This window comes from Macaca fascicularis, chromosome 7 (genome assembly GCF_037993035.2).
Source record: "Macaca fascicularis isolate 582-1 chromosome 7, T2T-MFA8v1.1".
NCBI lineage: Eukaryota > Metazoa > Chordata > Mammalia > Primates > Cercopithecidae > Macaca > Macaca fascicularis.
In genome coordinates, this window is record NC_088381.1 from 19,481,581 (window position 1) to 19,508,371 (window position 26,791).

Sequence of the window (26,791 nt, forward strand, 5' to 3'; positions counted from 1 at the left end):
TCAAAGGACAGAAGTTTTTTTTCTCTTACAGTGGCACTGTAAATCTATACTTTTTTATTTGAGACAGGGTCTGGTTCTGTGGCCCAGGCTAGAGTGCAATGGCACCTTCTTGGCTCACTGCAACCTCCGCCTACTGGGCTCAAGTGATTCTTATACCTCAGCCTCCAGAGTAGCTGAGATGACAGGCACACGCCACCACGCTTGGCTAAATTTTGAATTTTTTAGTAGAGATGGGGTTTTACCATGTCGCCCAGGTTGGTCTCAAATTCCCGACCTCAGGCGATCCACCCACCCTGGCCTCCCAAAGTGGTGGGTTTACAGGCATAAGCCACCGCGCCTGGCCTAAACTATACTTATTAAAAAGAAAATACAACACAACAACAACAACAACAACAACAAAAATTGGTGTGTTGAGATACAGCACAAGAGATCATGAAAACTGAGGGAAAAAACAACAAAAAAAATTTTTAATAAAAAAAGAAAATGGAGAAGTGAAGACAGGTAGGATATCATTATAAAACAATCATTTAAAGTGGAAGAAAAAGGAATCTAACAGATTAGAATGGCAATGACCACCTTTGCACAGTTTCAAAGCAAATAAACTGAAAAACAGAGGATGAAGATAATACAGCTGCAAACGGAGAGGGGGAAGAGACACACATAAATGTTTATACAGAGATGTATCTCTGAACAATACTGTGAATAAAAGGATAGGCTTAATAAGTTTTATGGCTCTACTTATTAGGAACACTTTAGAGAATAATAATAATAATAGGTATAGAAGTACTACCTAATAGGCTAATAAATAATTTAGTTTATAAGTAGATAAACATTAAAATACATTTGTAAAACCAAGTAAAATTCAAGAGTCTTGGCCAGGTGCGGTGGCTCACGCCTGTAATCCCAACACTTTGGGAAGCCAAGATGGGAGGATTGTCTGAAGTCTGGAGTTAGCTGCCTGGCCAACATGGTGAAACTCCATCTCTACTAAAACTACAAAAAATCAGCTGGGCGTGGTGGCACCCACCTGTAGTCCCAGCTACTTAGGAGTCTGAGGCAGGAGAATCGCTTGAACCTGGGAGGCAGAGGTTGCAGTGAACTGATATCGTGCCACTGCGCTCCAGCCTGGGCAATAGAGCAAGACTCCAACTAAAAAAAAAAAAAAATTCAAGAGTCTAGCTTGATTCATTGGAGAATTGCAGGTTACATCCAGAATATTTCAGAAAGCTTTGAAAAGACAGTAATCTGATACAGCAGCATGGGGGAAGGTCACTCAGAAGAAAATATAGGGTGAAATGCTAAGGCCTTCACACTTTAGGGTCAAAGAGAAAGGAACATACTATTAATGAGAGTTTTGCCTGAACTGAGAAAATCTAGGGTTGTTAAGTACAGAAAAGACTGTGAGAAAGAAAATTGAGAACTGAGGGAATGTGAGAGCAGGCAGTATATGAATTTTGAGAAGAGGAATTGATTAAAAGGAACAGAATTAGGGGTCGGGCTAATTCATCATAAAATATCTTTTTATCTTGTTAAAAAAAAAAAAATCCCGGCCAGGCGCAGTGGCTCATGTCTGTAATCCCAGCACTTTGGGAGACTGAGGTGGGCAGATCATGAGGTCAAAAGATTGAGACCACCCTGGCCAACATGGTGAAACCCCGTCTCTACTAAAAATACAAAAACTAGCTGGGTGTGGAGGCGTGTGCCTGCAGTCGGAGCTACTAGGGAGGCTGAGGCAGAAGAATCGCTTGAACCCCAGAGGCAGAGGTTGCAGTGAGCTGAGATCGTGCCACTGCACTCTAGCCTGGTGACAGAGCGAGACTCTGACTCAAAAAAAAAAAAAAAAAAAAAAAAAAAAAAAAAAAACCCGTATCCCAGCTATCAAAAATTGAACATCAATTTAAAAATTAATCCTATAAAGGGTTAGCCTCTGGTTAAATACCTTTTCCTTACACTCGGCCTTTTCATTGGGATCATTCAGTAAGAAGTCATTATGCCAACATGACAGCAAGAGCAGCTCAGCCCCATAAAAATGTTATCAGAATGGTCCAGATTACAAAGCACCCTCAACAAAATGAAGTTGTGAGGAATAAGTATGCAGAAGGCATAAGTTAGGAAGCCAAGAGAAGAGAGTCAAGGACTGCCTCACTGAAATAGGGACCAGAAGATTAAAAATCAATTTATTTTTGGAAAGTGAAGGGTTCTTAAGAATGAGATGTCATGCGTTTATAAGCAGATAGGAAAAATATTTTAGTTAATAACGTAAAAAATAAAATACAAGAAAAGGAGAGAGCTAGCATCCAAGGGTCTCTAACTCATTCATAAAAGGTACTAAACTGATCTTCAAGCTTTATAAAATAGAATCCTGAGTAAACCATAGTCAAATTAAGCAGGAGAACCTCCTGAAGGGGCAGCAAAGCTGTATCCTGCCTCACCTGGAAGCATCTCCTTGGGGCCAAGTAGGAGAAAGGTGAAGTGGCACTATCCACACCAAGCTGATGCTGACATACCCTTCATGGGCTTGGCTGAGAGTAACACAGGTATCCTGGGATCTGTGCAACCCAGGAAGACGTAGGTCTGGCTGTACCTGTGTGCAGCCTCTATACCATTGAGTTGAGAACAACAACTCAAGAGAAATGGGGAGAAAATAGAAAAGGTCAGAAAAAGAGAGAGCCATCCTTTTACCTATTCTTTCTTCTCCAATTATTTATTTTTCTAGTATTGACAATGGGTGCTAATCTATCCACTGTTTTCCTGATTTACCATGTTGTGGAGAAGCTAAGTTTGAGCTAAAAATGACTATAAAACCAGAACTATAATTTTACTAGCATCATTCTCTAATCAAATGAGTCAACTGGTAGAGAAACGGATATGCCTGGGGCAAAGGAAAATGATCATCCCTATTTAATTTTGTTTCAGATCAAACATTTAAATATAAGTAATACCAGACAGTATGTCATTAAGCTGAGAATACAAAGGTGAACACAAACTAGCAATGTATTCAGGGTTTTATACCACTGGATTCATGTCAGAAAAAAAATTATTCATTTTTATAATAAAAACAAATGGGGCCCAAGTAGTAAAATGGACTTCAAAAATGACAACAGGGCCAGAAACAGATACTCTCTGAAACTGAAGTTAATATGAATCAACACATAATCAACAGTATTATTTTTAATCCATCCTGCAGTGTGATTTGAAGGCAGCTTCCTTACTGTGATTAAAACACATTTAACATCCAAAGACATGAGTAGAGACAACTCAGAGGCATTTGTTATTGGTAGTTTAAAAAAGAAAGGCAAATAGCAGACTTACGACAATACTTTCCAAAGCAGTAAAAATTCTGCTAATTCACACTCTCTCATCCTTACTCCATGAAAAGGAACTCCCAAAGCCCAATTATTCTAAGTAATTACATATTTCTACTACTACTAACTAGTTATAAAAATTTCCAAGAGAAAAATGCTCAGCATATTTATACCCGGCTGACACCAGTACATTCAATTAGTACTCAAAGAATGTAATTAAGGTTCAGGAAGATACAAATAAATTATAAATTAACATACAAATCATAAATTGTATATTCTACAAAGGGCTTACCTTGCAGCTTTTTCAAAACAGCAACCTCCATTTTCAGAACTTGTTTTGGTTGTTGAGCTGATTCCACCTTCAGTGCAACATTCTCCCTGGTGAGCATGTCCAAGGCATCGTAAATTTCTCCAAAGCCCCCACCCCCAATCTTTCTCAACTGCACAGAAAATAAGAACACACACACTCAAAATTACTAGAAGATTCTAACTTGAAAGTAATTGATCTGTTATATTTAGAAAATGTATAATTTTATAATCTGTTTTATAAAATATTTCAATATTGTTAAATTAACTATGTATATGCCAAGAAAACATATGCCTGAAAATAACATCAAAACCTTTCCCCACAGGTTTATCCACAAAAAAGTAATGAAATTATTCCACCCACAAACAATTTTAAAATTTGGTTGACAGCCAGCATCAGAAATGTCACCAACAATACAGTATTTGAAAGAATCTCTTCCTACAAATGCCACTCAACAACCAGATTTGTTGTTTTAATTTTAAGGAAGACTTTTTAAACTATGAAATCCTGGCTGAGTGCAGTGGCTCACTCCTGTAATCCTAGCACTTTGGGAGGCTGAGGCGGGAGGCTCACTTGAGGTCAGGAGTTTGAGACCAGCCTGGCCAACATGGTGAAATCCCATCTCTACTAAAAAATACAAAAATTAGCCAGGCATGGTGGCACATGCCTGTAATCCCAGCTACTCAGGAGGCTGAGGCAATAGTAAGCCAAGATCCTGCCACTGCATTCCAACCTGGGTGACAGAGAGAGACTCCATCTCAAAGACGAAAAAAACAAAAAACACTACAAAATCACCCAGCCCTCTCACCACCACTTATCCTTTTCTCAGGGGTACCTAACAGGGCCCACAGAGCAGGCAGAGAACTCCAGTACCAAACTATCCCAGAATTCACTATACATCTATTTATTCATATACGAGTAAAAAAAAAATCAATTTAAGCAAGTTCAACAAACACTATTCTCTCTGATAAAATATGTGAGCTTAACTGGGGAATATGAGGATGCTGGTCTGAGTATCAAAAGCAAGTTTTGAAGAGTCAGTGGCAACTGCACCTGTAGGCTCTGAAAGCTGGGTTGTGGGGGTAGATACTTCAAGCTAGATACAGCAATTATTTTCCATTTCCTGAAACTAGGTTGTCTCCTTATCACATTATCCAACATCCAGGATGTGATATAATGTAGGAAGTCATCATAGGCACAGGGTCCTAAATCCTAACCAGCTCAAGACGCCCCAGTTCCATGTTCGATCTCTTTCTCCACTTGATCATCACTGATTACTACATCTAGGTTAATTTATCTTCTGAATTTCTACAGTAATTATTTGTTTAATCATTCAATTAATCACTGTACCGGGCCATACCTCAGGTACCGGGCCAGGGCTCAGATATCACTTGTATTATTACCTTGTATTTTTCAAATTAAAGACCTGTCCATGAAATACCTTGTTTTTAAACTGTCATGTTGATTAACTTTCCATTGTCAATATCCTATCCTGTTACAGAGAAACTAAGCTTCTTCGAAGAGATGGCCATTTGTTCTATTCTATTTCCTTGTGTCCCCCAAAGCATTTGGCAAAGTGCTAACTTATAAATATAATCCTATACTTATTACTTTGCACATGTGAGCCATAATCCTTCTTTATTTTTATTTATTTATTTTTAATGTTTTCAGTTGGTAGTCTCACACTGTCTCCAGGGCTGGAGTGCAGTGACATGATCTTGGCTCACTGCAACCTCAGCCTCCCGGGTTCAAGCAATTCTCCTGCCTCAGCCTCCCCAGTAGCTGGGATTACAGGTGTGCGCCACCACGCCTGGCTAATTTATGTATTTTTAATAGAGATGGGGTCTCACCATGTTGGCCAGGCTGGTCTCAAACTCCTGATCTCAGGTGATCTGCCCACCTCTGCCTCCCAAAATGCTGGGATTCCAGGCGTGAGCCACGGCACCCGGCTGATCCTGCTTTATTGTCATTTGGTGATGGGAAAGGAATACTACATGAAACTACAGGATAAGTTCAAGATTTTTAAAAAGTTCCAGAAGTGGCCAGGTGTGGTGGCTCACACCTGTAACCCCAGCACTTTGGGAGGCCGAGGCGGGCGGATCACGAGGTCAGGAGTTTGAGACCAGCCTGACCAACATGGAGAAACCCTGTCTCTACTAAAAATACAAAAATTAGTCGAGTGTGGTGGCGCATGCCTATAATCCCAGCTACTCAGGAGGCTGAGGCAGGAGAATCGCTTGAACTTGGGAGGCGGAGGTTGCAGTGAGCAGAGATCGTGCCATTGCACTCCAGCCTGAGCGACAGTGTGAGACTCTGCCTCAAAAAAAAAAAAAAAGTCGCAGAAGCATTAAGTTAAATAAATTGTTCCTTCATGGGCCTTGATTGATATACTTATGATTCTTTATATTTTGCCCATTAAATAAAACCTAGTGTAGCTTTAAAACCTCATACACAGTACCAAACAGATTCCTTTCTAACTAAGGACTGGTAGAGGCAGCTTCATGTTTTACCTCACAAAAAAACCTTACTAAATGACAGAATAAAACAACTAGGCTGAAGTAAATGTTTTTGCTTCTTTGTCTATTTCTATCCCTATAATGCCATTTAAACATTAATAGAGCATTTTTTAATTGGCCTGACAAAGCCCTAAGAAATTATCAAGGTTTATGAGGCAAAGAGAGAGGCAGTTTAGTATGATTGGGGTACACAGATTACAGGAAGAATAGAGGTAAGGTCTGTGGGAGATTGTATTTTCCAACAATAGGCACAATAATATCATCCATCCCTGCTCTTCTTCAATGTGAAGAAAACCTTTCACACTGATGAAGGCAATGTGACCTTGCTACTCCGCCATCAAGAGGTAGAGTCCATTTTCCCCTTAACTGCTTTCATCAACAGAATAGGGCAAAGTGACACTGTGCCAGCTCTGAGGACAGCCCTTAACCAGCCTGGTAGCTTCCATTTCCTGTCTCTTGAAAGCTAGCCACCATGTAAGAAATGGGACCATCTGGCCGGGCGCAATGGCTCACATCTGTAATCCCAGCACTTTGGGAGGTCGAGGCGGGTGGATCACCTGAGGTTAGGAGTTTGAGACCAGCCTTGCCAACATGGTGAAACCCCACCTCTACTCAAAATACAAAAATTAGCTGGTGTGATGGTGCACGCTTGTAATCTCAGCTACTCGGAAGGCTGAGGCAGGAAAGTCGCTTGAACCCGGGAGGCGAGGCTGTGGTGAGCTGAGATTGCGCCACTACACTCCAGCCTGGGCGACAGAGTAAGACTCTGTCTCAAAAAAAAAAAAAAAGAAAGAAAGAAAGAAATGGGACCATCCTGAGAAGCCACAGCCATGTGGTGATGCCCTAGAAAACAAGCCACCAGGTTGGGGGTTGGGAGTTGGGGGTGAAGAGCTAAGGAACCCCATGATACCAGACAAGTGAGTAAAGAAACCATTTATAAATGGATCCTCTAACTGAAACAATCCTGCTAGTGCCACATAAGGGACAAATCACCCAGGCAAACTCTTCCCAAATTCCTAAGGCACAAAACTGCAAGCAAAATAAAATGATTGTTTTAAGCTTCTAAATTTTGATGTAGTTTGTTACATAACAATAAATAACTAAAACATCATCTGTAACAATGAGCTTGTCATTTTTTTTTTAACTAAAAATGCCCCTATGCCCTCCCAAATGTTGGAGATAAGTTCCTCAGATATATTAGTTCTAATTACCAGGACAAGGGAACCATGCCAATTAAGAGTTTCACTTGTCACCTTTTGATATGTCCACTGGAGAACAAACTAGCCTTAACACAGTGCTTAGTGTAATCCTCTCACCAAAGCAACACTCATGTCTGACTTACATAAAAGATTAGCAACTGCTGAATCTCCCTGCACCAGTCCATGATGCTGACATAGTTTTCTTATAGTTGGTCAAGTAAATTTTCAAAGTCTACTGACTTACCTAATCAGTAAAACACACTGTACCATACGAATAAAAAATAAAAATTCTATTTCTAAAGGGTCTTCTTTTTCCAATCTGTTCATAAATTAAGGGAACCATTAAAATAGCTTTGTAAAACCTACTAATGGAAAAAAACTTTGGTGGACTGTGTAGCAATAAAAAATAATTAAATATATCCAAAACAAAAATAGTTCCTTAAAGAAATGAGTAGTATTAGAGAGATGGCAGATTCTAGGTCTAGGGAAAGAAAGCCATTGAAAGACTATTAGGATCCTGTCAAAAGAACTCAGAAGACAATGTGAAGTGTGTCCCCTTAGTCAAATAAGACAATTTAAACATCTATAAGGATAACTACCATGGACTGAAACACATAAATTTGTTCAAATCTTTCTTAATTATACTAAAAAACACATCTAATTGGTCACTTTTGGAGAATGATAAGAAACCAATTCATTGTTTTGAAAACTGGTAAATTAAAAAAGAGAAGCAAGTATTTATCTTGTTTTCCTAATCAAATTGTACCTCAAGATAATCAAATAATTGATGATAAAAAAATTTGTCCTTATAGATACACTTCAGCTAATAAATGAATTATGGAATATCACTAATTTGCAATCCATAAATAATAGCCCTAGGCAATGATCATCAATAGTGTTACCACCACAAAAAAGATAGACAGATGGGCAATAAGATATTATATGCCTCCTAGTGAAGGCTCACAATAACATTTATGAAAAAAAGATGTCCCCATCTCAAAACAAACCTAAAGTCAGATCTAATCCAGCCTGTAGATATAACTACCAATTTACATGAAATACACAAGACAGAGAAACGTGTTAACATCAAATGGAAGCAGATAGCAAAATCCAAACCATGGGAAATTTTACAGACAAATCACCTAATTTCTTCAGTAAATAAATTGTAAGGGGAAAAAAAGAACAATAAAGAGGAAGGAACCTAGAAATGAAAAGAAACTTAAGTGATGGCAACTAATTACAATATCCAGATTTTATTTGGATCTTGATTCAGACTGTTGAAAACACTTTACAATCAGGAGAATGTGAAAACTAAAACTATATTTGGTGATATTAAGAAATGATTACCTGTTTCTAGTACTACTACAGTATTTTATAACAGTAGAAAGTAGCTGAAAATACCACATGCTAACAGACAAAATGACACACAACCTTGGGGGAGGAGTCAGCAGGAAAGAAATGATTATTTTTAAGGTATGATAATGGTATTACGATTATGTTTTTAAAAGTAAGTCCTTATTTGTTAGAGATACATACTGAAGTATACACAGAAGAAATGCTAAGGTTAAATATCACTTCAAAATATTCTGGGAGAGAGATGAAACAAGATTAATCATACACTGATGACTATTTAACTTGGGTCATGAGTACATGGAGGTTCATTATATAAGTCTCTATTTTCTATGTATACTTACAATTTTCCTTAATAATAAAAAAAAAAAGAGCAGCTCATTGGACTTGCTTTTTTTTTTTTTTTTTTTTTTTGAGATGGAGTCTCGCTCTTGTTGCCCAGGCTGGAGTGCAGTGGCGCAATCTCAGCTCACTGCAAGCTCCGCCTCCCGGGTTCACACCATTCTCCTGCCTCAGCCTCCTGAGTAGCCGGGACTAGAGGCACCCACACCACACCCGGCTAATTGTTTGTATTTTTTTTTTAGTAGAGATGGGGTTTCACCGTGTTAGCCAGGATGGCCTCGATCTCCTGACCTCATGATCGGCTCGCCTCGGCCTCCCTAAGTGCTGGGATTACAGGCGTGAGCCACCGCGCCCAGCCAGCTCATTGTAATTTCAAACACTGTATTTTTTCATTTGTTCAAAAATTTAGTACTATATGAAGCAAGAGTAAGAATTAGGGTATAAACAGAGCTTAATCATAGAAAAATAAGTGTAAATAACTGCTTTAGGCATATAAGTAATGTATACAATATTTCCTAATGACATGCTATTTTTGTCAGGATACCAAAAATTACCCCGATATGTATACACACACACACACACACACACACATACTCTGAGATGTACACTCACCACTTTCCATCTTTCTTTCACTAGAATTCCAACACTCAGGATATCCGGCTGCTCTCCTCCCCCGCTCATTGCAATACACTGATTATGGTAGAACAGTTATACAGGCATCCAGTTCTCAAGGGTGGTTTCCATTTAACCTAAAACAACAATAACAAAAAATAGTAGCAGTATATTAGGGTTAACTAATCAACACAAATAACATTCCAACATCAGTAAGCACTACTAATACTATACATTAGTTTGGCTACTTTGTTGGGAAGAAGGGGAAAAAGACCCAGAAATGTTTAATGCATATTTTTTAAAACCACATATCTTTCCATCACAGATGCCCAGTGAAATAGCTAGGTGTTACAAAGACACTGTTAAAACACAGGTATTATTTATAATAACTGAGATTGTTAGATTATAGGGCAAGCATGATGTCCTGGCACTTAAACTAGGTAGATGACTATCCTGAGTACAATATACTGCTGAAAAGACACAGTACCTAATTTACAACTGCTTATAGTTTGTAACTTAGAGCTTAATAACATTATAGCTAATATTTTAATGTTACAAAATGCACTTAAAATGCATAGGAAATAAATACTAACAAAGAAAAGGGTTGTTGACCAAACCTGATACAACGACATTCTAAGAAAAAGAGGATAGTAATAAGATGAACAGCATACCTGTAGAAAATGAAGATATAGCAGAAAAATACAGCCTAAAGGAGATGAAAACTGTAACCTAGTCCAGGAATGAAAACAATATTGATACAGAGTGACTTTCAAGATACATTGTTTAGTGAAAAAAGGCAAGACAGTAAAGGGTTTATAGTATGCTATACTTTGCAGAAAAAGGAGATAAATGTTGAGTATATTTAAGTATCTGCTTTTTTTTTTTAGAAAGAAAGGAAAAGAAGGAGAGATAAGCTAAAACTTAATGAAAATGATTCTTTGTAGCAGAAGTCAGCAAATTTTTTCAAAACAGGTCTGGAAAGTAAATATTTTAGTCTCTAGGCCACATACTGTATTCTCTGTTATAGTTACTCAATTCTGCCACTGTAGCACAAAAGCCACACACAATTATGTAAACGAATGAGTATGGCTGTGCTCCAACAAAATCTTATTTACAAAAAAAAAAAATGTGGGCCAAATTTGGCCTGCAGACTGTTTCAACCTTTACTCAATAGAAAGCAAAACAAAAGGCCAGGTATGGTAGCTCACACCTGTAATCTCAGCATCTTGGGAGGCTGAGGCAGGAGGGATGCTTGAGCCCTGGAGTTTGAGACCAGCCTGGGCAACACAGGGAGATCCCATCTCTACAACAAATTTAAAAATTAGCCAGACGTGCTTGCACGTACTCGTAGTCCCAGCTACTCAGGAGTCTGAGCAGGGAGGATCACTTGAGCTTGGAAGGCTGAGGTTGCAGTGAGCCGTGAAGGTGCCACTGCCCTCCAGCCTGGGTGACAGAATAAGATCCTGTCTCAAAAAAGAAAGAAAAAAAGGATGGAAGGGATAAGGAAGAAAGCCAGACTTCCGTGAATGCATCTTGTGATATAGTTTTGATTCTGGAACCATGTAAATGTTTTACGTATGATAAAAAAAAAAGTTCTAAACTCCAAATTCCAGAAAGGACCATAACAACAAGTAATCACCAGAACTGGTGTTAAACCCATCCTACACCCATCAAAGGGAGTTCTGAATGAATGATATCACTTCAGCAAGTCACCAGTCAGCAACACCACAATTCATAACCACATTTACATAATAAAAGGTCAATCAATTCCTAAATACTCCTAACTTCACCAATCCCTGAACAACATAATTCCTCAAATCCTATTTAAGACCAGCAGTTTCTTTTCTTTTCTTTTAAAACAAAGTCTTGCTCTGTCACCCAGGTTGGAGTGCAGTTGTGCAATCACAGCTCATTATATCCTTGAACTCCTGGGCTCAAGCAATCTTCCCATCTCAGCCTCCCAAGGAGCTGGGACTACAGGAGCGCACTACCATACGTGGATAACATCGTTTGTTTGTTTGTTTATTTTTAATAGACAGGGTCTCACTATGTTGTCCAGGCTGGTCTCAGACTCATGGCCTCCAGTGATCCTCCTACCTCAGCCTCCCAAAATGGTGGGATCATAAGCATGAACCACTGCACCTGGTTGGGCAGTTTGTTTCATTCAGAGAAATTATGTCCTACAATTATGGCTCTCCCTTGTATATCGCACAATAAATTTAGCATTTTGTTCAGAAAACGAATGATGGCATGTTCAAAACAAAAGACAAAAATTTTTAAAAACACTAAAAATAAAGGACAATTCAAAACCAACTGAAACCAATAATCTACTGCAATCTGTTCCCCAAAAACCTATGGAACTAAAAGAATTTTAAAACAATAACCCATTGCATCCATTGCATACTGAGTTTGTGCCATAGTCACACAGAAAATAATTACTTCAGCTGGGCATGGTGGCTCACACCTGTAATCCCAACACTTTGGGAGGCCAAGACAGGTGGATCTCTTGAGGTCAGGAGTTTGAGACCAGCCTGGGCAACATGGCAAGACCCTGTCTCTACTAAAAATGCAAAAATTAGGCCAGGCATGGTGGTGAGCGCCTGTAGCCCCAGCTACGCAGGAGGCTGAGGCAGGAGAATGGCTTGAATCCGGGAGGCAAAGGTTGCAGTGAGCCGAGATTGTGCCACTGCATTACAGCCTGGGTGACAGAACGAGACTCCGTCTCAAAAAAAAATCAACATTCTCCACAGATTTTAAATAAGACTCAAATTTAAAAAAAAAAAAAAAAATCTTTTAATGTTGGGCACACAATCCAAAATTACCAAGCACACAAAGAACCAAGAATATCTCAATTTATATATGAAAGTGCAATCAATAGATACAAATGCCAAGATGACACAGATTTAGGATTTATCAGGCAAAAATGCTACAAGAAATAAAGGTGAACACCCTAGATGAATAAAAAGATATAAAGTCTCAGTAAAGAAATAAGAGACATAAAGAAAGAAATTAAAAATTTAAGCCAGGCATGGTGGCTCACGCCTGTAATACTAGCACTTTGGGAGGCTGAGGCAGGCAGATCACAAGGTCAAGAGTTCGAGACCAGCCTGGCCAACGTGGTGAAACCCCATCTCTACTAAAAATACAAAAATTAGGCGGGCGCGGTGGCTCAAGCCTGTAATCCCAGCACTTTGGGAGGCCGAGACGGGCGGATCACGAGGTCAGGAGATCGAGACCATCCTGGCTAACACTGTGAAACCCCATATCTGCTAAAAAAAATACAAAAAACTAGCCGGGCGAGGTGGCGGGTGCCTGTAGTCCCAGCTACTCGGGAGGCTGAGGCAGGAGAATGGCGTAGGCAGGAGAATGGCGTAAACCCGGGAGGCGGAGCTTGCAGTGAGCTGAGATCCGGCCACTGCACTCTAGCCCGGGCGACAGAGCGAGACTCCATCTCAAAAAAAAAAAAAAAAAAAAAAACAACAATTAGCTGGGCGTGGTTGTAGGTGCCTGTAATCCCAGCTACTCAGGAAGCTGAAGCAGGAAAATCGCTTGAATCCAGGAGGTGGAGGTTGCAATGAGCTGAGATGGCACCACTGTACTCCAGCCTGGGCGACAGAGTGAGACACCATCTCAAAAAATTAAAAAAAATAAATAAAAATAAATAAATAAACAAATAAATAATTTAGAAGTGAAAAATACAGTAACTGAAATTTTAAAATTTCACTGGATGGGGTCAATAGAAAAATGGCAGTGTCAGAGTAAAGAGTCAGTAAACTGGAAGACAGATCTATAGAAATTACACAGTCTGAAGATAAAAGATTCTTATAAATGAATATAGACCCCAGGGACTAGTGGGACAATACTAAAAATTCTAATATTTGTGTCATTAGAGTCATAAAAGAAGAGGTAACAGTTTAGGATAGAAAAAATATTAAAAATGGCTAAAACTTCACAAATTTTGTGAAGGACATAAAACAACAGATTGATGAAGCTGACTGAATACAATAGGCGCGCACACACACACACAAAACTCTTAAACATATCATAATCAAACTGCTGAAAATTAAACAGAAAAAAAAAATTAAAAATAACTAGAAAACAGCCAGGCACGGTGGATCACAACCATAATCCCAGCACTTCGTAAGGCCGAGGCAGGCGGAACACCTGAGGTCGGGAGCTCGAGACCAGCCTGACCAATACAGAGAAACCCTGTCTCTACTAAAAATACAAAATTAGCCAGGTGTGGTGACACATGCCTGTAATCCCAGCTACTCGAGAGGCTGAGGCAGGAGAATCGCTTGAACCCGGAAGGCTGAGGTTGTGGTGAGCCGAGATTGCGCCATTGCACTCCAGCCTGGGCGACAAGAGCAAACCTCCGTCTCAAAAAAAAAAAAAAAGTAGAATGGTAAAGGGACTCATGATGGTGGTTAGGTTTCTGCATTATTTCAGGTAATGTAATATTCATATTATATAATATTTATATAACATAGTTAATATTTAATGTAAGAATTCTAAGTAGATGGTAAAAAGGAGATATATTGTAAGTCCTAGAGCAATCGCTTTAAAAACTACACAAAGAGACACCACGAAAAGCAAAAAAAAAAGTGGAATACCAAAACATGTTAAGATAATCCAAAAGTAGGCAGAAAGAAACAGAAGAACAAAAATAAAGGGACAAACATAAAACAAATAATACAATGGTTGACCTGAATCCAAACTTACCTGTAATTACCTTAAGTATAAATGGCATAAACATGCCGCTGAAAAGACAGAGATTAGCAGGATAAATATGATTCTATAAGAAACTCACTTCAAAAATAATATGTAGGTTAAAGTGAATATACTAAATACCACTGAAAATAATAACAATAATAATACTATTATTACGTAGGTTAAAAGAAATGGGGAAAAAGTATACCATGCAAATATTAACAAAAGGAAAGCTGGAGCATCTATTATAATATCTGACAGTGCTGACTTCAGGGCAAAGAAAATCACTGGAGATAAAAAGAAATACAGAACCATGGAAGAGCCAATTTACAAAGAAATTATAAACGTGTATGCACCTTAAAAAGACCATCAAAATACATGAAATAAAAATTAACGAACTGAAAGGAGAAACAGACAAATCTGTGATTATAACTGGAGCAGACAAATCCATAGAACAACTGAAGACTTCGCTCCTGTACCAAAGAAATAACTAGATAGAAAATTGGCAATAATACAGAAGCTAAAACAGTACCATTAGGGTATAATTTAAAAATATATTTGGTTGTGATATTGTGGCTTATATTAATAACAAGAAATACAAATATTTGGTCTTTGTCCCTGGTTCTTGTTCAGAGCTCATAAAGCCCTTATAATTTCTGAAGTGATTAGGGTGATAGGAACATCTTTTGGTATAATATTTGGTTTTTGTCCTTGGTTCCTGAAATAGCTCCAGATAGATAAAAGATGATAGGAGTAGATTTTGTTATTCATAACAAGCCCCTTTCAACCACATCTGGGTTTTTGTTAATGAGGTGACTTTAGGAAATCTTTAAAGATAGAGGGCTGGTTGCCAGGGAAACCAACCATGTGATCAGAGGGCTGGAACTTTCAGCCCCACTCACAAGGGTCTGGGGAGGAGAGAGATGCTGAAGGTTGAGTAGACTACCAATGGCTAATGGTTTAATCAATCATGCCTTAATGAAGCCTCCACTAAAAACACAAAAGGACAAGTTTTGGAGACTAATAAGCATGTTGTGAGGGTAGTGTATCCTAACTTCATGAGGAAAGAAACTCCTGCTCTGAGGATCCTTCCGGACTTTGCCCTATGTATCTCTTCATCTGTATCCTTGTTTATATCCTTATTAGATAATAAACCAGTAAGCATAAATAAAGTGTTTCCCTGAGTTCTGAGAGCCATTCTAGCAAATCGCACTTCTCTGTCATTTGCCAGAAGTATTGAGTATAGTAGTGAGAACAGTTTATTTTTCTTATCTTACATTTTGGTGTCAGAGAATTGGTATTCATCTCCAAATTCCTGGCAGTGCTTGGAATTTCCTAAGTGATATGAATGCCTCTGTTATGCTAATGAAGTGACTCCAAGCTTCAGGATGGGGGCTGTCACCTGAAAGCATATGACTACATATGCTTTACTAGAACTTTCATCTCCACCTCCCAACTTTCAGGAAAAAAGAGGGACTAGTGATTGAGTTCAATCACATGACCAGTGATTTCATCAACCATGCCTATGTAATAAGCTCTTTTTGTTGTTGTTTTTTTGAGATGGAGTCTCACTCTTTTTGCCCAGGATGGAGTGCACTGGTGCAATCTTGGCTCACTGCAACCTCCGCCTCCAGGGTTCAAGCGATTCTCCTGCCTTAGCCTTGTGAGTAGCGGGCCACCACACCTGACTAATTTTTTTGTATTTTTAGTAGAGACAGGGTTTTACCATGTTTGGCTAGGCTGGTCTCAAACTCCTGACCTCAGGTGATCCACCCGCCTCAGCCTCCCAAAGTGCTGGCATTACAGGCATGAGCCACTGCGCCCGTTTTTTTTGTTTGTTTGTTTGTTTGTTTGTTTTAAGAGATGGGGGTCTCACTATCGCCCAGGCTGGAGTGCAGTGGTACAGTCGTAGCTCACTGCAGCCTCGAACTCCTGGGCTCAAGCAGTCCTCCCGTCTCAGCTTCCCAAGTAGCTAGACTACATGCATGTGCCACTACACCCAGCTCATTTCACTTTGTGTAGGGACAGGGTCTGGGTATGTTGCCCAAGCTGGTCTTGAACTCCTAGACTCAAACGATCCTCCCACCTCAGGCTCCTAAAGTGCTGGGATTACAGGCATAAGCCACTGTGCCCAGCCCTGAACTCTGGATATTAAAAACTCTGTAAATCTTAAATTCAGCTAGATAAAAAAGAAATTGGGGGAAAAAAAAAACACTCTGAACAACAAGGCTCAGGGAGCTTCCTGGTTGGTGAACATACCGATGTACTAAGAGGGTGGTGCACTCTGGCTGCACAAGGATAGACGCTCCCGTGCTTGAGAGCCTTACAAACTTATCATATAGTCCTCTTCATCTGATTGTTCATTCGTATCCTTTATAATAAAAAGGCAATTTTAAATATAGCACTTTCATGAGCTCTGTGAGTCATTCTGAGCAAATTATTAAACCCAAGGGGATTGTGGGAAGGCCCAAACTTACACTCAACCAGGGAAAATTTGAGTGGCTTGTGCTACAGTCTGAAGTGAAGGCGGCTTTGTGGGACTGAGCCCTGTAACCTGTGGGGTCTGCATTAACTTGAAGCAATTAGTGACAGAATTAAAGTGAATTATAGGACACCCAGATGATGTCAGTGAACTTAAACACAACCATCAAACAACTGGAACTGATATTTATAGAACACTCCACCCAACAAAAGCAGAATACACATTCAAACTCACAAGGAACGTACACCAAGACACTATATAATAACCCAGGTCATGAAACAAATTTTAGCAAATTTAAAAGAACTGAAATCATACATACTATGTTCTCTGATAACAAGTTAGTATAAGCTAGAATATACTAGCTTAATATCATTAAGCTAGAAATCAATAACAGCAGGATAACAAGAAACTCTACATACACTTGAAAATTAATAACAACAGGGCAAGGTGCCTGATTTTATATAAATAACACTATATTGGAACTAAGCCATGCTCATTCAATTGTATGTTGTGTATGGCTGATTTCATACTACTACAGCAGAGTTAAATAACTGCAACACAGACGGTATTACACTTAGGCCTAATATATTTATTTTCTGGACCTTAATAAAATGTTTGGCTGGGCACAGGGGCTCGCACCTGTAATTCCAGCATTTGGGGAGGCCGAGGCAGGTGGATTGCTTGAGCTCAGGAGTTCAAGACCAACCTAAGCAACATGGCAAGACCCTGTGAGGAAAGAGAGAGACCCTCTCATATTGTTTTATATTGTTTTATACTCAGTACCTGTTTTAAGAAAAAAACAAGGAAGCGAAACCAAAGACAGGCAGCCCAGCGCCAGGCCCAAAACTGGGCCTGGGCCTGCCTGGCCTAAATCTAGTAGTTAAAAATCAACTCATGACTTAGAAACTGATGTTATCCATAGATTCCCAGCAACGTACAAGAACATTGTGAAACTCCCTGCTCTGTTCTGTTTCATTCTGACCAACGGTGCATGCAGCCCCTATCACGTACCCTCTGCTTGCTCAAATCAATCATGACCCTTTCATGTGAAATCTTTAGTGTTGTGAGCCCTTAAAAGGGACAGAAATTGTGCACTCAGGGAGCTCGGATTTTAAGGCAGTAGTTTGCCGATGCTCCCAGCTGAATAAAGCCCTTCCTTCTACAACTCGGTGTCTGAGAGGTTTTGTCTGCGGCTCGTCCTGCTACATTTCTAGGTTCCCTGACAGGAAGCGAGATGACTGAGGGACGGCCGAGACAGCCCCTTAGGCAGCTTAGGCCTACCCTGTGGAGCATCCCTGCGGGGTACTCCGGCCAGCCTGAGTGACAAGATCCAAAGAGTGCTCCCAGGTAGGCAATTGCCCAGGTGGAACGCCTCGCCAGAGCAGCATGTAGCAGGCCCCCGCGGAGGGTTAACACAGTGGCTGAACACCGGGAAGGAACTGGCACTTGGGAGTCTGGACATCTGAAACTTGGTAAGACTAGTCTTTGGAACTTGCCCACTCCATTTAAGTGGAAGCGTGGCCTGATCACCCATGGTGTGCCTTTATTGGCACTATGGTGTTGGTTTTGGTTTTGACTTGGTTTGAATTGCTTGACAGGACTGGTCTTGGGAATTTGCCTACTCCATCTGAGTGGAAGTGTGGCCTGATCACCCACGGTGTGCCTGTACTGGCACTTTGGTTTTTGTTTTTGACTTGACTTGGGACTGCTTGATACTTTGGTTTTGGTTTTGACCTGGCTTGGATTTCTGGATACTCTGATTTTGGTTTTGATTTTGGTTTGGTGTAAACTGCAGAAGTGTGTGTGTGTGCCCTTTTTGCCTGTTTTTTATTTTGTGGTGTGCATGTGGTATAAGTGTGGTGTTTTGTCTCGAAGCATGGGAGCATGGGTCAAGCACAAATAAGCCCACCCCACTAGGAACTATGTTAAAAAATTTCAATAAAGGGAAAAAAGTGGGGAGGCAGAATTTATATAAAAAGAATGTTATATGGTAAATTCTTGTCCTGAAATAAATTAACTGGTTGTTAAAGAAAAAAATGTTTGTACTAAGTCAGAAAGTTGAGACATGTCAAAAAATTGTCTGCGAAAGTCATGAAAGAAAAAAGGTTATTAAAAAAATTTTATGCAAAAACTGTTATATAATTTAAAAGTAATAAGGCCTCCTGAATACTATTGAAGAATCAGTTTATGTGCAAGGTGTATAAAAAAAGTAAAATACACCTTTGGTAAAAAGATTATAAGGAGGCATAAGAATGTGGATTTTTACCTACATTAAAAGGTTAAAATAATTGTTGTTTTGAAAGTTTAAGCAAGTTTTAAAACGTTAATTGTAAAAAAGTTCTGTGTGTAAACATATTAGCTAAAGTTAAAAAGGTATCATTCAGTTTTTCTGTGAACTGGACATTAAAATAAAAATGCAACAGGTTTTTCTTAAAACATCAACCTGCTCTTTAACAAAAATTATAAAGGGTTAAAAAGAGTCTATAAAATCTTACCTTATGGTCAAACATGAAAAATTGGATAAATATGTCTACAAGGTTTTATTAAAATTAAGTTTAACATTAACAACACACTAATATAAAGGTAAAATTTAGCTTATCTGGTATAAAAATCATACAAGAAGCATTATTAAATATAAAATCGTGTTTAGCTTTCTTTGGTCTAAAAACTAATAAAGATAGGTGCTAAAAGAAACACTCATTTTACTAGAGAATCATAGAAGTTAAAGACTTAAAACACATTTTGGCACCTAAGACAGCATACCAAGATGCAAATGCCTGGTTGAAATGGATCAAATATTCCATCTGCACGTTAAACAAAAGCAACTGTTATGCTTGTGCAATGGCAGGCCAGAGGCCCTAATTGTGCCCCTTCCACTAAGGTGGTCCTCCAACCAACCAGGCATGGGCTGCATGGTAGCTCTTTTCCAGGATTCTACAGCCTGGAGTAATAAGTCATGCCAAGCTCTCTCTGCTATATTCCAAAGTCCCTGCAGGTCAGCCCCCAAGGGCCATCCAGCTTCCGTCTCCCAACACTAAGTTCGCTTTGTGTCTTTCATGGCAGGGAGGAGACTCAGCATTCCTTGGAGACCTGAAGGGATGCAGTGAGCTTAAGAATTTTCAAGAACTTAACAACCAGTCGGCCCTTGTTCATCCCCAAGCGGATGTGTGGCGGTATTGCGGTGGACCTTTACTGGGCACTCTGCCAAATAACTAGAGTGGCACTTGTGCTTTAGTCCATTTGGCTATCCCTTTCACCCTGGCATTTCATCAACCAGAGGAAAAATAATAATAATAATAAGACATCGTAAAGCAAGAGAAGCCCTTTACAGGTCTTTCAACTCTCACATCTATTTAGATGCAATTGGAGCCCCGGATGGAATACCAGATTAATTTAAAGCTTGAAATCAAATAGTTACAGGATTTAAGTCAATATTTTGGTAGATGACAGTCAATAAAAATGTAGATTAGATAAACTGTATCTATTACAACCAACAGCAACGAGCTTTTCATGAGTTAAAAAGAAACACTCATGTCAGCCCCAGTCCTGAGGCTACCTAACCTGACAAAACTCTTTATACTCTAGGTGTCAGAAACAGAAAAAATACCAGTTGGAGTTTTCACCCAGACTGGAGGGCCCTGGCCAAGGCCAGTGGCCTATCTCTCAAAACAATTAGATGGGGTTTGCAAAGGCTGACCCCCATGTCTAAAGGCCGTGGCAGCAACGGCCCTGTGAGCACAAGAAGCAGATAAGCTAACACTGAGGCAAAACCTAAACATAAAGTCCCCCCATGCTGTGGTAATTTTAATAAATGCCAAAGAACACCACTAGCTAATGAATGCTAGACTAACTAGATACCAAAGCTTGCTCTGTGAAAATCTCCACATAACCACTGAAGTTTGCAACACCCTAAACCCCGCCACCTTTCTCCTGGTCTCAGAGAGCCCAGTTAAACATAACTGTGTAAAAGTACTGGACTCAGTTTGTGGGCCCAACCTCCGACACCATCCTTAAACATCAGTAGACTGGGGGCTGTACGTGGATGGGAGCAGCTTCGCCAACCCCTGCAAAGTGACTCCGAAGAAGACAACAAGCCCTGCTCCAGTCACACCCGGAAGCTGACTGGTCCACGCATGGCCAAAGCATGAGGAAACTCATCACAGGACTCATTTTCCTTAAAATTTGGACTTGTACAGTAAAGACTTCAACTGACCTTTCTCAGACTGAGGGCTGTTCCCAGTATATACAGTCAGTCACTGAGGTAGGACAAAAGATTGCTACAGTCCTATTATTTTATGGTTATTATAAGTGTACCAGGACTCTAAAAGAAACTTGTTTGTACAATGCTATTCTATCCAAGGTATGTAGCCCAGGAAATAACCAACCTGATGCATGTTATGACCCATTTTAAGCCTCCCATGATCACAGTTTTTAAAATAAAGTTAAGGACTGGTCCTTTTCTAGGCGACACAAGTAAAGTAATAGCTAGGACAGAAGAAAGAGGGGTCTCCAAGCATATAACCCTAAAATTTAATGCTTGTGCCACTATCAATAGCAATCGGCATATAATAAGATGCAGTTCTTTAAATTAAAAATAAAAAAAAAAAGGTTACACAGCGGGAAATAAATATACCTGCCATGAATTACACTCACGTGCAAATGTGTGTAATTACTGGTCTTGTGTCATCTAAACTACTTAGAAAAAGGATGAAAAAGATCCTGTTTAGCTCCAAAAAGCAGAAAGCAGCCCCTTCTGTATGGGTGGAAGCTGCAACCCCTTGAAATTAATAATTACAAATCCCTTAAACCCAAGGTTAAAAAAAAAAAGGAGAACACGTATCTCTGGGCCTCCATAAAAAAGGATTAGGTCCTAGAGTAAATATCTTAGTAAAAGGGGAGGTTCGTAAACTCTCTCCAGAACCAGTATTTCAGACTTTCTATGATAAACTGAAAGTGCCAGTACCAGAGACTCCAGGAAAAAACCAGAAATTTGTTTTTGCAATTAGCCGAGCATGTAGCCCAGTCTCTAAATGTCACTTCATGTTATGTTTGTGGAGAAACTGTAATAGGAGATCAATGGCCATAAGAACCCCGACAATTGGCCAGGCGCGGTGGCTCACGCCTGTAATCCCAGCACTCTGGGAGGCCGAAGAGGGCAGATCACGAGGTCAGGAGATCGAGACCATCCTGGCTAACACGGTGAAACCCCGTCTCTGCTAAAAATACAAAAAATTAGCTGGGCATGGTGGCAGGCGCCTGTAGTCCCAGCTACTCGGGAGGCTGAGACAGGAGAATGGCGTGAACCCGGGAGGCGGGGCTTGCAGTGAGCTGAGATTTCGTCACCGCACTCCAGCCTGGGCGATGAGCAAGACTCCATCTTAAAAAAAAAAAAAAAAAAGGAACCCCGACAATTAGTGCCTACAGACCCAATTCCTGATGAATTCCCAGCCCAAAAAAATCACCCTGATCATCTCTAGGTTATAAAAGTCTCAATTATTAGACAATATTGCATAGCTAGAAAAAGGAAAGAATTCACTCATTCTATAGGATGACTTAGTTGTCTGGGGCAAAAACTGTATAATGGTACCAAAAAAAACAGTGACATGGTGGAGTTCCAATTACACAGAAAGAGATCCATTCAGTAAATTTCCAAGGTTGCAGACTGTCTGGGCCCACCCAGAATTCCACCGGGACTGGACTGGCCCCACCAGGTTATACTGGATATATAGACATACAGCCTACGCTAAGCTGCCTGACCGGTGGACAGGTAGTTGTGTTACTGGCACTATTAAACCATCTTTCTTCCTACTGCCCATAAAAACAGATGAACTCCTGGGCTTCCCTGTCTATGCTTCCTGTGGAAAACGAAGCATAACCATAGGTAATTAAAAAAATGATAAATGACCTCCTAAAAATTATACTATAGACCTGCCACTTAGACACAAGACGGCTCATGGAGATACTGGGCCCCCATTTACATGCTCAACCGAATCATACGGTTGCAAGCTGTTTTAAACATCATCACTAATAAAACTGGCCAAGCCTAGACTATTCTGGCCCAGCAAGAAACTCAGATAAATGCTATCTATCAAAATAGACTGGCTCTTGACTACTTGCTAGCAGCTGAAAGAGAGGTCTATAAGAAATTTAACCTTACTAATTACTGTCTAAACATAGGTAATCAAAGGCAAGTAGTTAAAGACATAGTTAAAAATATGACAAAACTGACACATGTGCCCATACAAGCGTAGCATGAATTTGACCTGAAGCCATGTTTAAAAATTAGTTCCCAGCACTAGGAAGATTTAAAACTCTTATAATAAAAGTTATAATAGTAATAAGAACCTCCTTACTGCTCCCTTGTTTGCTACCTGTACTTCTTCAAATGATAAAAAATTTCATCACTACCTTAGTTCACCAAAATGCTTCAGCACAAGTGTACTATATGAATCACTATCAATCTATTGCACAGAAAGACATAAGTAGCAAAAGTAAGAGTAAGAACTCCCACCAATAAAAAGTGAGAGTCTCAAAGGGGGAAAATGAGGAAAGAGAGAGATCCTCTCATACTGTTTTACACTCAGTACCTGTTTTAAGAAAAAAACAAGGAAGTGAAACAAAAGACAGGCAGCCCGGTGCCAGGCCCAAAACTGGGCCTGGGCCTGCCTGGCCTAAATCTAGTACTTAAAAATCAACTCATGACTTAGAAACTGATGTAATCCAAAGATTCCCGGCACTGTATAAAAGAACATTGTGAAACTCCCTGCTCTGTTCTGTTTCACTCTGACCACCGGTGCATGCAGCCCCTATCACGTACCTCCTGCTTGCTCAAATCAATCATGACCCTTTCATGTGAAATCTTTAGTGTTGTGAGCCCTTAAAAGGGACAGAAATTGTGCACTCAGGGAGCTTGGATTTTAAGGCAGTAGTTTGCCGATGCTCCCAGCTGAATAAAGCCCTTCCTTCTACAACTTGGTGTCTGAGAGGTTTGTCTGCGGCGCATCCTGCTACACTTGTCTCCACAAAAAATATAAAAATTAGCCAGATGTGTGGCACACATCTGTGGTCCCAGCTACTCAGAAGGCTGAGGTGGGAGGATCACTTGAGCCAGGAAGTTGAGGCTGCAGTGAGCTGTGATTGCAAGACTGTACTCTATCCTGGATGACAGAGCAAGACCCTGTCTCAAAAAAAAAAAAAAAAGAGGTCAGGCGCAGTGGCTCACGCCTGTAATTTCAGCACTTTGGGAGGCCGAGGCAGACAGATTGCCTGAGGTCAGGAGTTTGAGACCAGCCTAGCCAAAATGGTGAAACCCTGTCTCTACTAAAAATACAAAAATTAGCCAGGCATGGTGGCGTGTGCCTATAATCCCAGTTACCTGGGAGGCTGAAGCAGGAGAATCTCTGGAACCCGGGAGGCAGAGGATGCAGTCAGCCGAGATCATGCCACTGCATTCCAGCCTGGGTAACAGAGCAAGACTCTGTCTTAAAAAAAAAAAAGAAAGAAAGAAAAGAAAATGTTTGCCAATGCCTGTTCTAAATGAGCCATGGTTAAAGACAAAGTCCCCAGGCAAATTAGAAAATATTTGAATTGTACAAAAAGGAAAATATAACATATGGTATGCAGCTAAAGCAATGGTTAGAGGAAAAACTATACCACTAAAAGCTTATATTAAAAATGAGGCCAGGTGCAGTGGCTTAGGCCTGTAATCCCAACACTTTGGGAGGCCAAGGCAGGAGGACTTGAGGCCAGGAGTTCAAGACCAGCCTGGGCAACCCTGTTATTACAAAAATTTTTTTTAAAAACTCAACTGTGTGTGGTGAGTGCCTATAGTCCTAGCTACTCAAGAGGCTGAGGTGAGAGGATCATTTAAGCTCAGAAGGTTGAGGCTGCAATGAGGTATGATCGCTCCATTGCCTCCAGCCTAGGTGACAGAGATCCTGTCTCTTAAAAAATACATATATATAATACTAAAATAATTTTTAAATTGAAAATAAGTGAGAAAGTTTCAGATTAAAAATATAAGCTTCCACCTGGGGGAAAAAAAAACTAAACTCAAAACAAGCAGAGGAAAGAAACAAAAGGCAAAATAATAATAATGAAATTAAAACCAGAAACGTCATAGAAAAAAAAAATCAATAAGACCAAAAGCCGGCTCTTTATAAAGATCAATATAATTTATAACCTTTTAAGAAAACTGGGAAAAAAGAATACACAAATAATCAATATTAGGAATGAAACAGGGGTTATCACTATAGACTCCAAAGACATAAATATATGATTAGGAAATATAATGAACAACATTATACACAGAAAGTGAACACAACCACCAAAAACTACTACAATTCACCCAAGGTGAAAGGGGCCCCCTTAATAGTCCTACTAAAAAATATGGGCATGATACGGTTTGGCTGTGTCCCCACCCAAATCTCATCTTGAATTGTAGTTCCCATAATCCCCACATGTCATGGGAGGGATCTAGTGGGAGGTAACTGAATCATGGGGGCGGTTACCCCCATGATGCTGTTCTCATGATGGTAAGTGAGTCTCATGAGATCTGATGGTTTTATAAAAGGCAGTTCCCCTGCACACGCTCTCTTGCCTGCTGCCATGTAAGACGTGCCTTTGTTCCTCCTCTGCTTTTCACTGATTGTGAGGCTTCCCCAGCCATATGGAACTATGAGTCCATTAAACCTCTTTTTCTTTACAATTACCCAATCTCAGCTAAGTCTTTATTAGCAGTGTGAGAACGGAATAATACAGGCCTAGATTTTTTTCCAATGGCAAATTCTACTAAACATTTAAAGAAAAAAATGAAACAAGTTTTATACAATCTCTCCAAAAAAGAAGAGGAAAAAACACTTCCCATCTCATTTTATGAGTCCAGCATTAACCTGATATTAAAACTAGTCAAAGGTTGGGCACGGTGGCTCATGTTTGTAATCCTAGCACTGTGGGAGGCGAAGGCGGGTGGATTGCTTGAGCCCAGGAGTTTGAGAACAGCCTAGGCAATATGGTGAAACCTCATCTCTACAAAAAATACTAAAAATTAGCTGGACATGGTGATGCACACCTGTAGCCCCAGGTACTCAGGAGGCTAAAGTGGGAAGATCACCTGAGCCCAGGGAGGTTGAGGCTGCAGTGAGCCAAGATACCATCACTGCCCTCCTGGCTGGGCAGCAGAGTGAGATCTGTCTCAAAAAGAAAACAAAAAATAATAGATCCATATCCCTTATAAACACAGACATGAAAATCTCTCATAAAATAGTAGCAAACTGAATCCAGCAATATCATACAACAAATAATACACCACAATCCGGTATGGTTTATCCTGGGGATGCAAGGCTGACTCAATATTCAAAAATCAATTCATGTAGTACAGCAGATTAATAGTCTAAAAATGAAAACCACATGACCGATCATGTGATACAGGAGAAGCATCTGACAAAATTCAACATTCATTCATGGTATAAACTCTCAGCAAACTAGGAATAGAAGAGAATTTTCTCTTTTTTTTTTTTTTTTTTTGAGACGGAGTCTCGCTCTGTCGCCCAGGCTGGAGTGCAGTGGCCAGATCTCAGCTCACTGCAGGCTCCGCCTCCCGGGTTCCCGCCATTCTCCTGCCTCAGCCTCCCGAGTAGCTGGGACCACAGGCGCCGCCACCTCGCCCGGCTAATTTTTTGTGTTTTTAGTAGAGACGGGGTTTCGCCGTGTTAGCCAGGATGGTCTCGATCTCCTGACCTTGTGATCCGCCCGTCTCGGCCTCCCAAAGTGCTGGGATTACAGGCTTGAGCCACCGCGCCCGGCCAGAAGAGAATTTTCTAAACCTGATGAAGCACATCTAAAAGAAAAACAAAGTTCACACAAACTCAGTTTTAAGACAATTCCAACTGAAATCTAAGCAGAATGTTTCATATAAACAAGCTGACTCTAAAATCTATGAGAATAAGCAAAAATTACCCAAAATCTGT

The 26,791-nt window shown here is 40.1% G+C and overlaps 1 protein-coding gene across 7 annotated transcripts in view; it reads right to left on the reverse strand.

Moving 5' to 3' along the window:
* Positions 1–26,791, reverse strand: part of TTBK2 (tau tubulin kinase 2) — a 173,453-nt gene that overhangs the window by 124,606 nt on the left and 22,056 nt on the right. For 3 of the 7 annotated variants that reach the window (XM_045397236.3, XM_065547838.2, XM_045397237.3), the window contains exons 2-3: positions 9,632–9,768; positions 3,598–3,745 (exon numbers count right to left, since the gene is read on the reverse strand). In XM_045397236.3, coding sequence (XP_045253171.1) covers positions 3,598–3,745; positions 9,632–9,700 — 217 coding nt within the window. In that variant the 5' untranslated portion in view covers positions 9,701–9,768. Of the gene's footprint in view, positions 1–2,432; positions 3,746–9,631; positions 9,769–26,791 lie in introns of all 7 variants that reach the window. The other 4 variants (XM_065547834.2, XM_005559313.5, XM_073995632.1 and 1 more) reach the window with 4 other exon arrangements.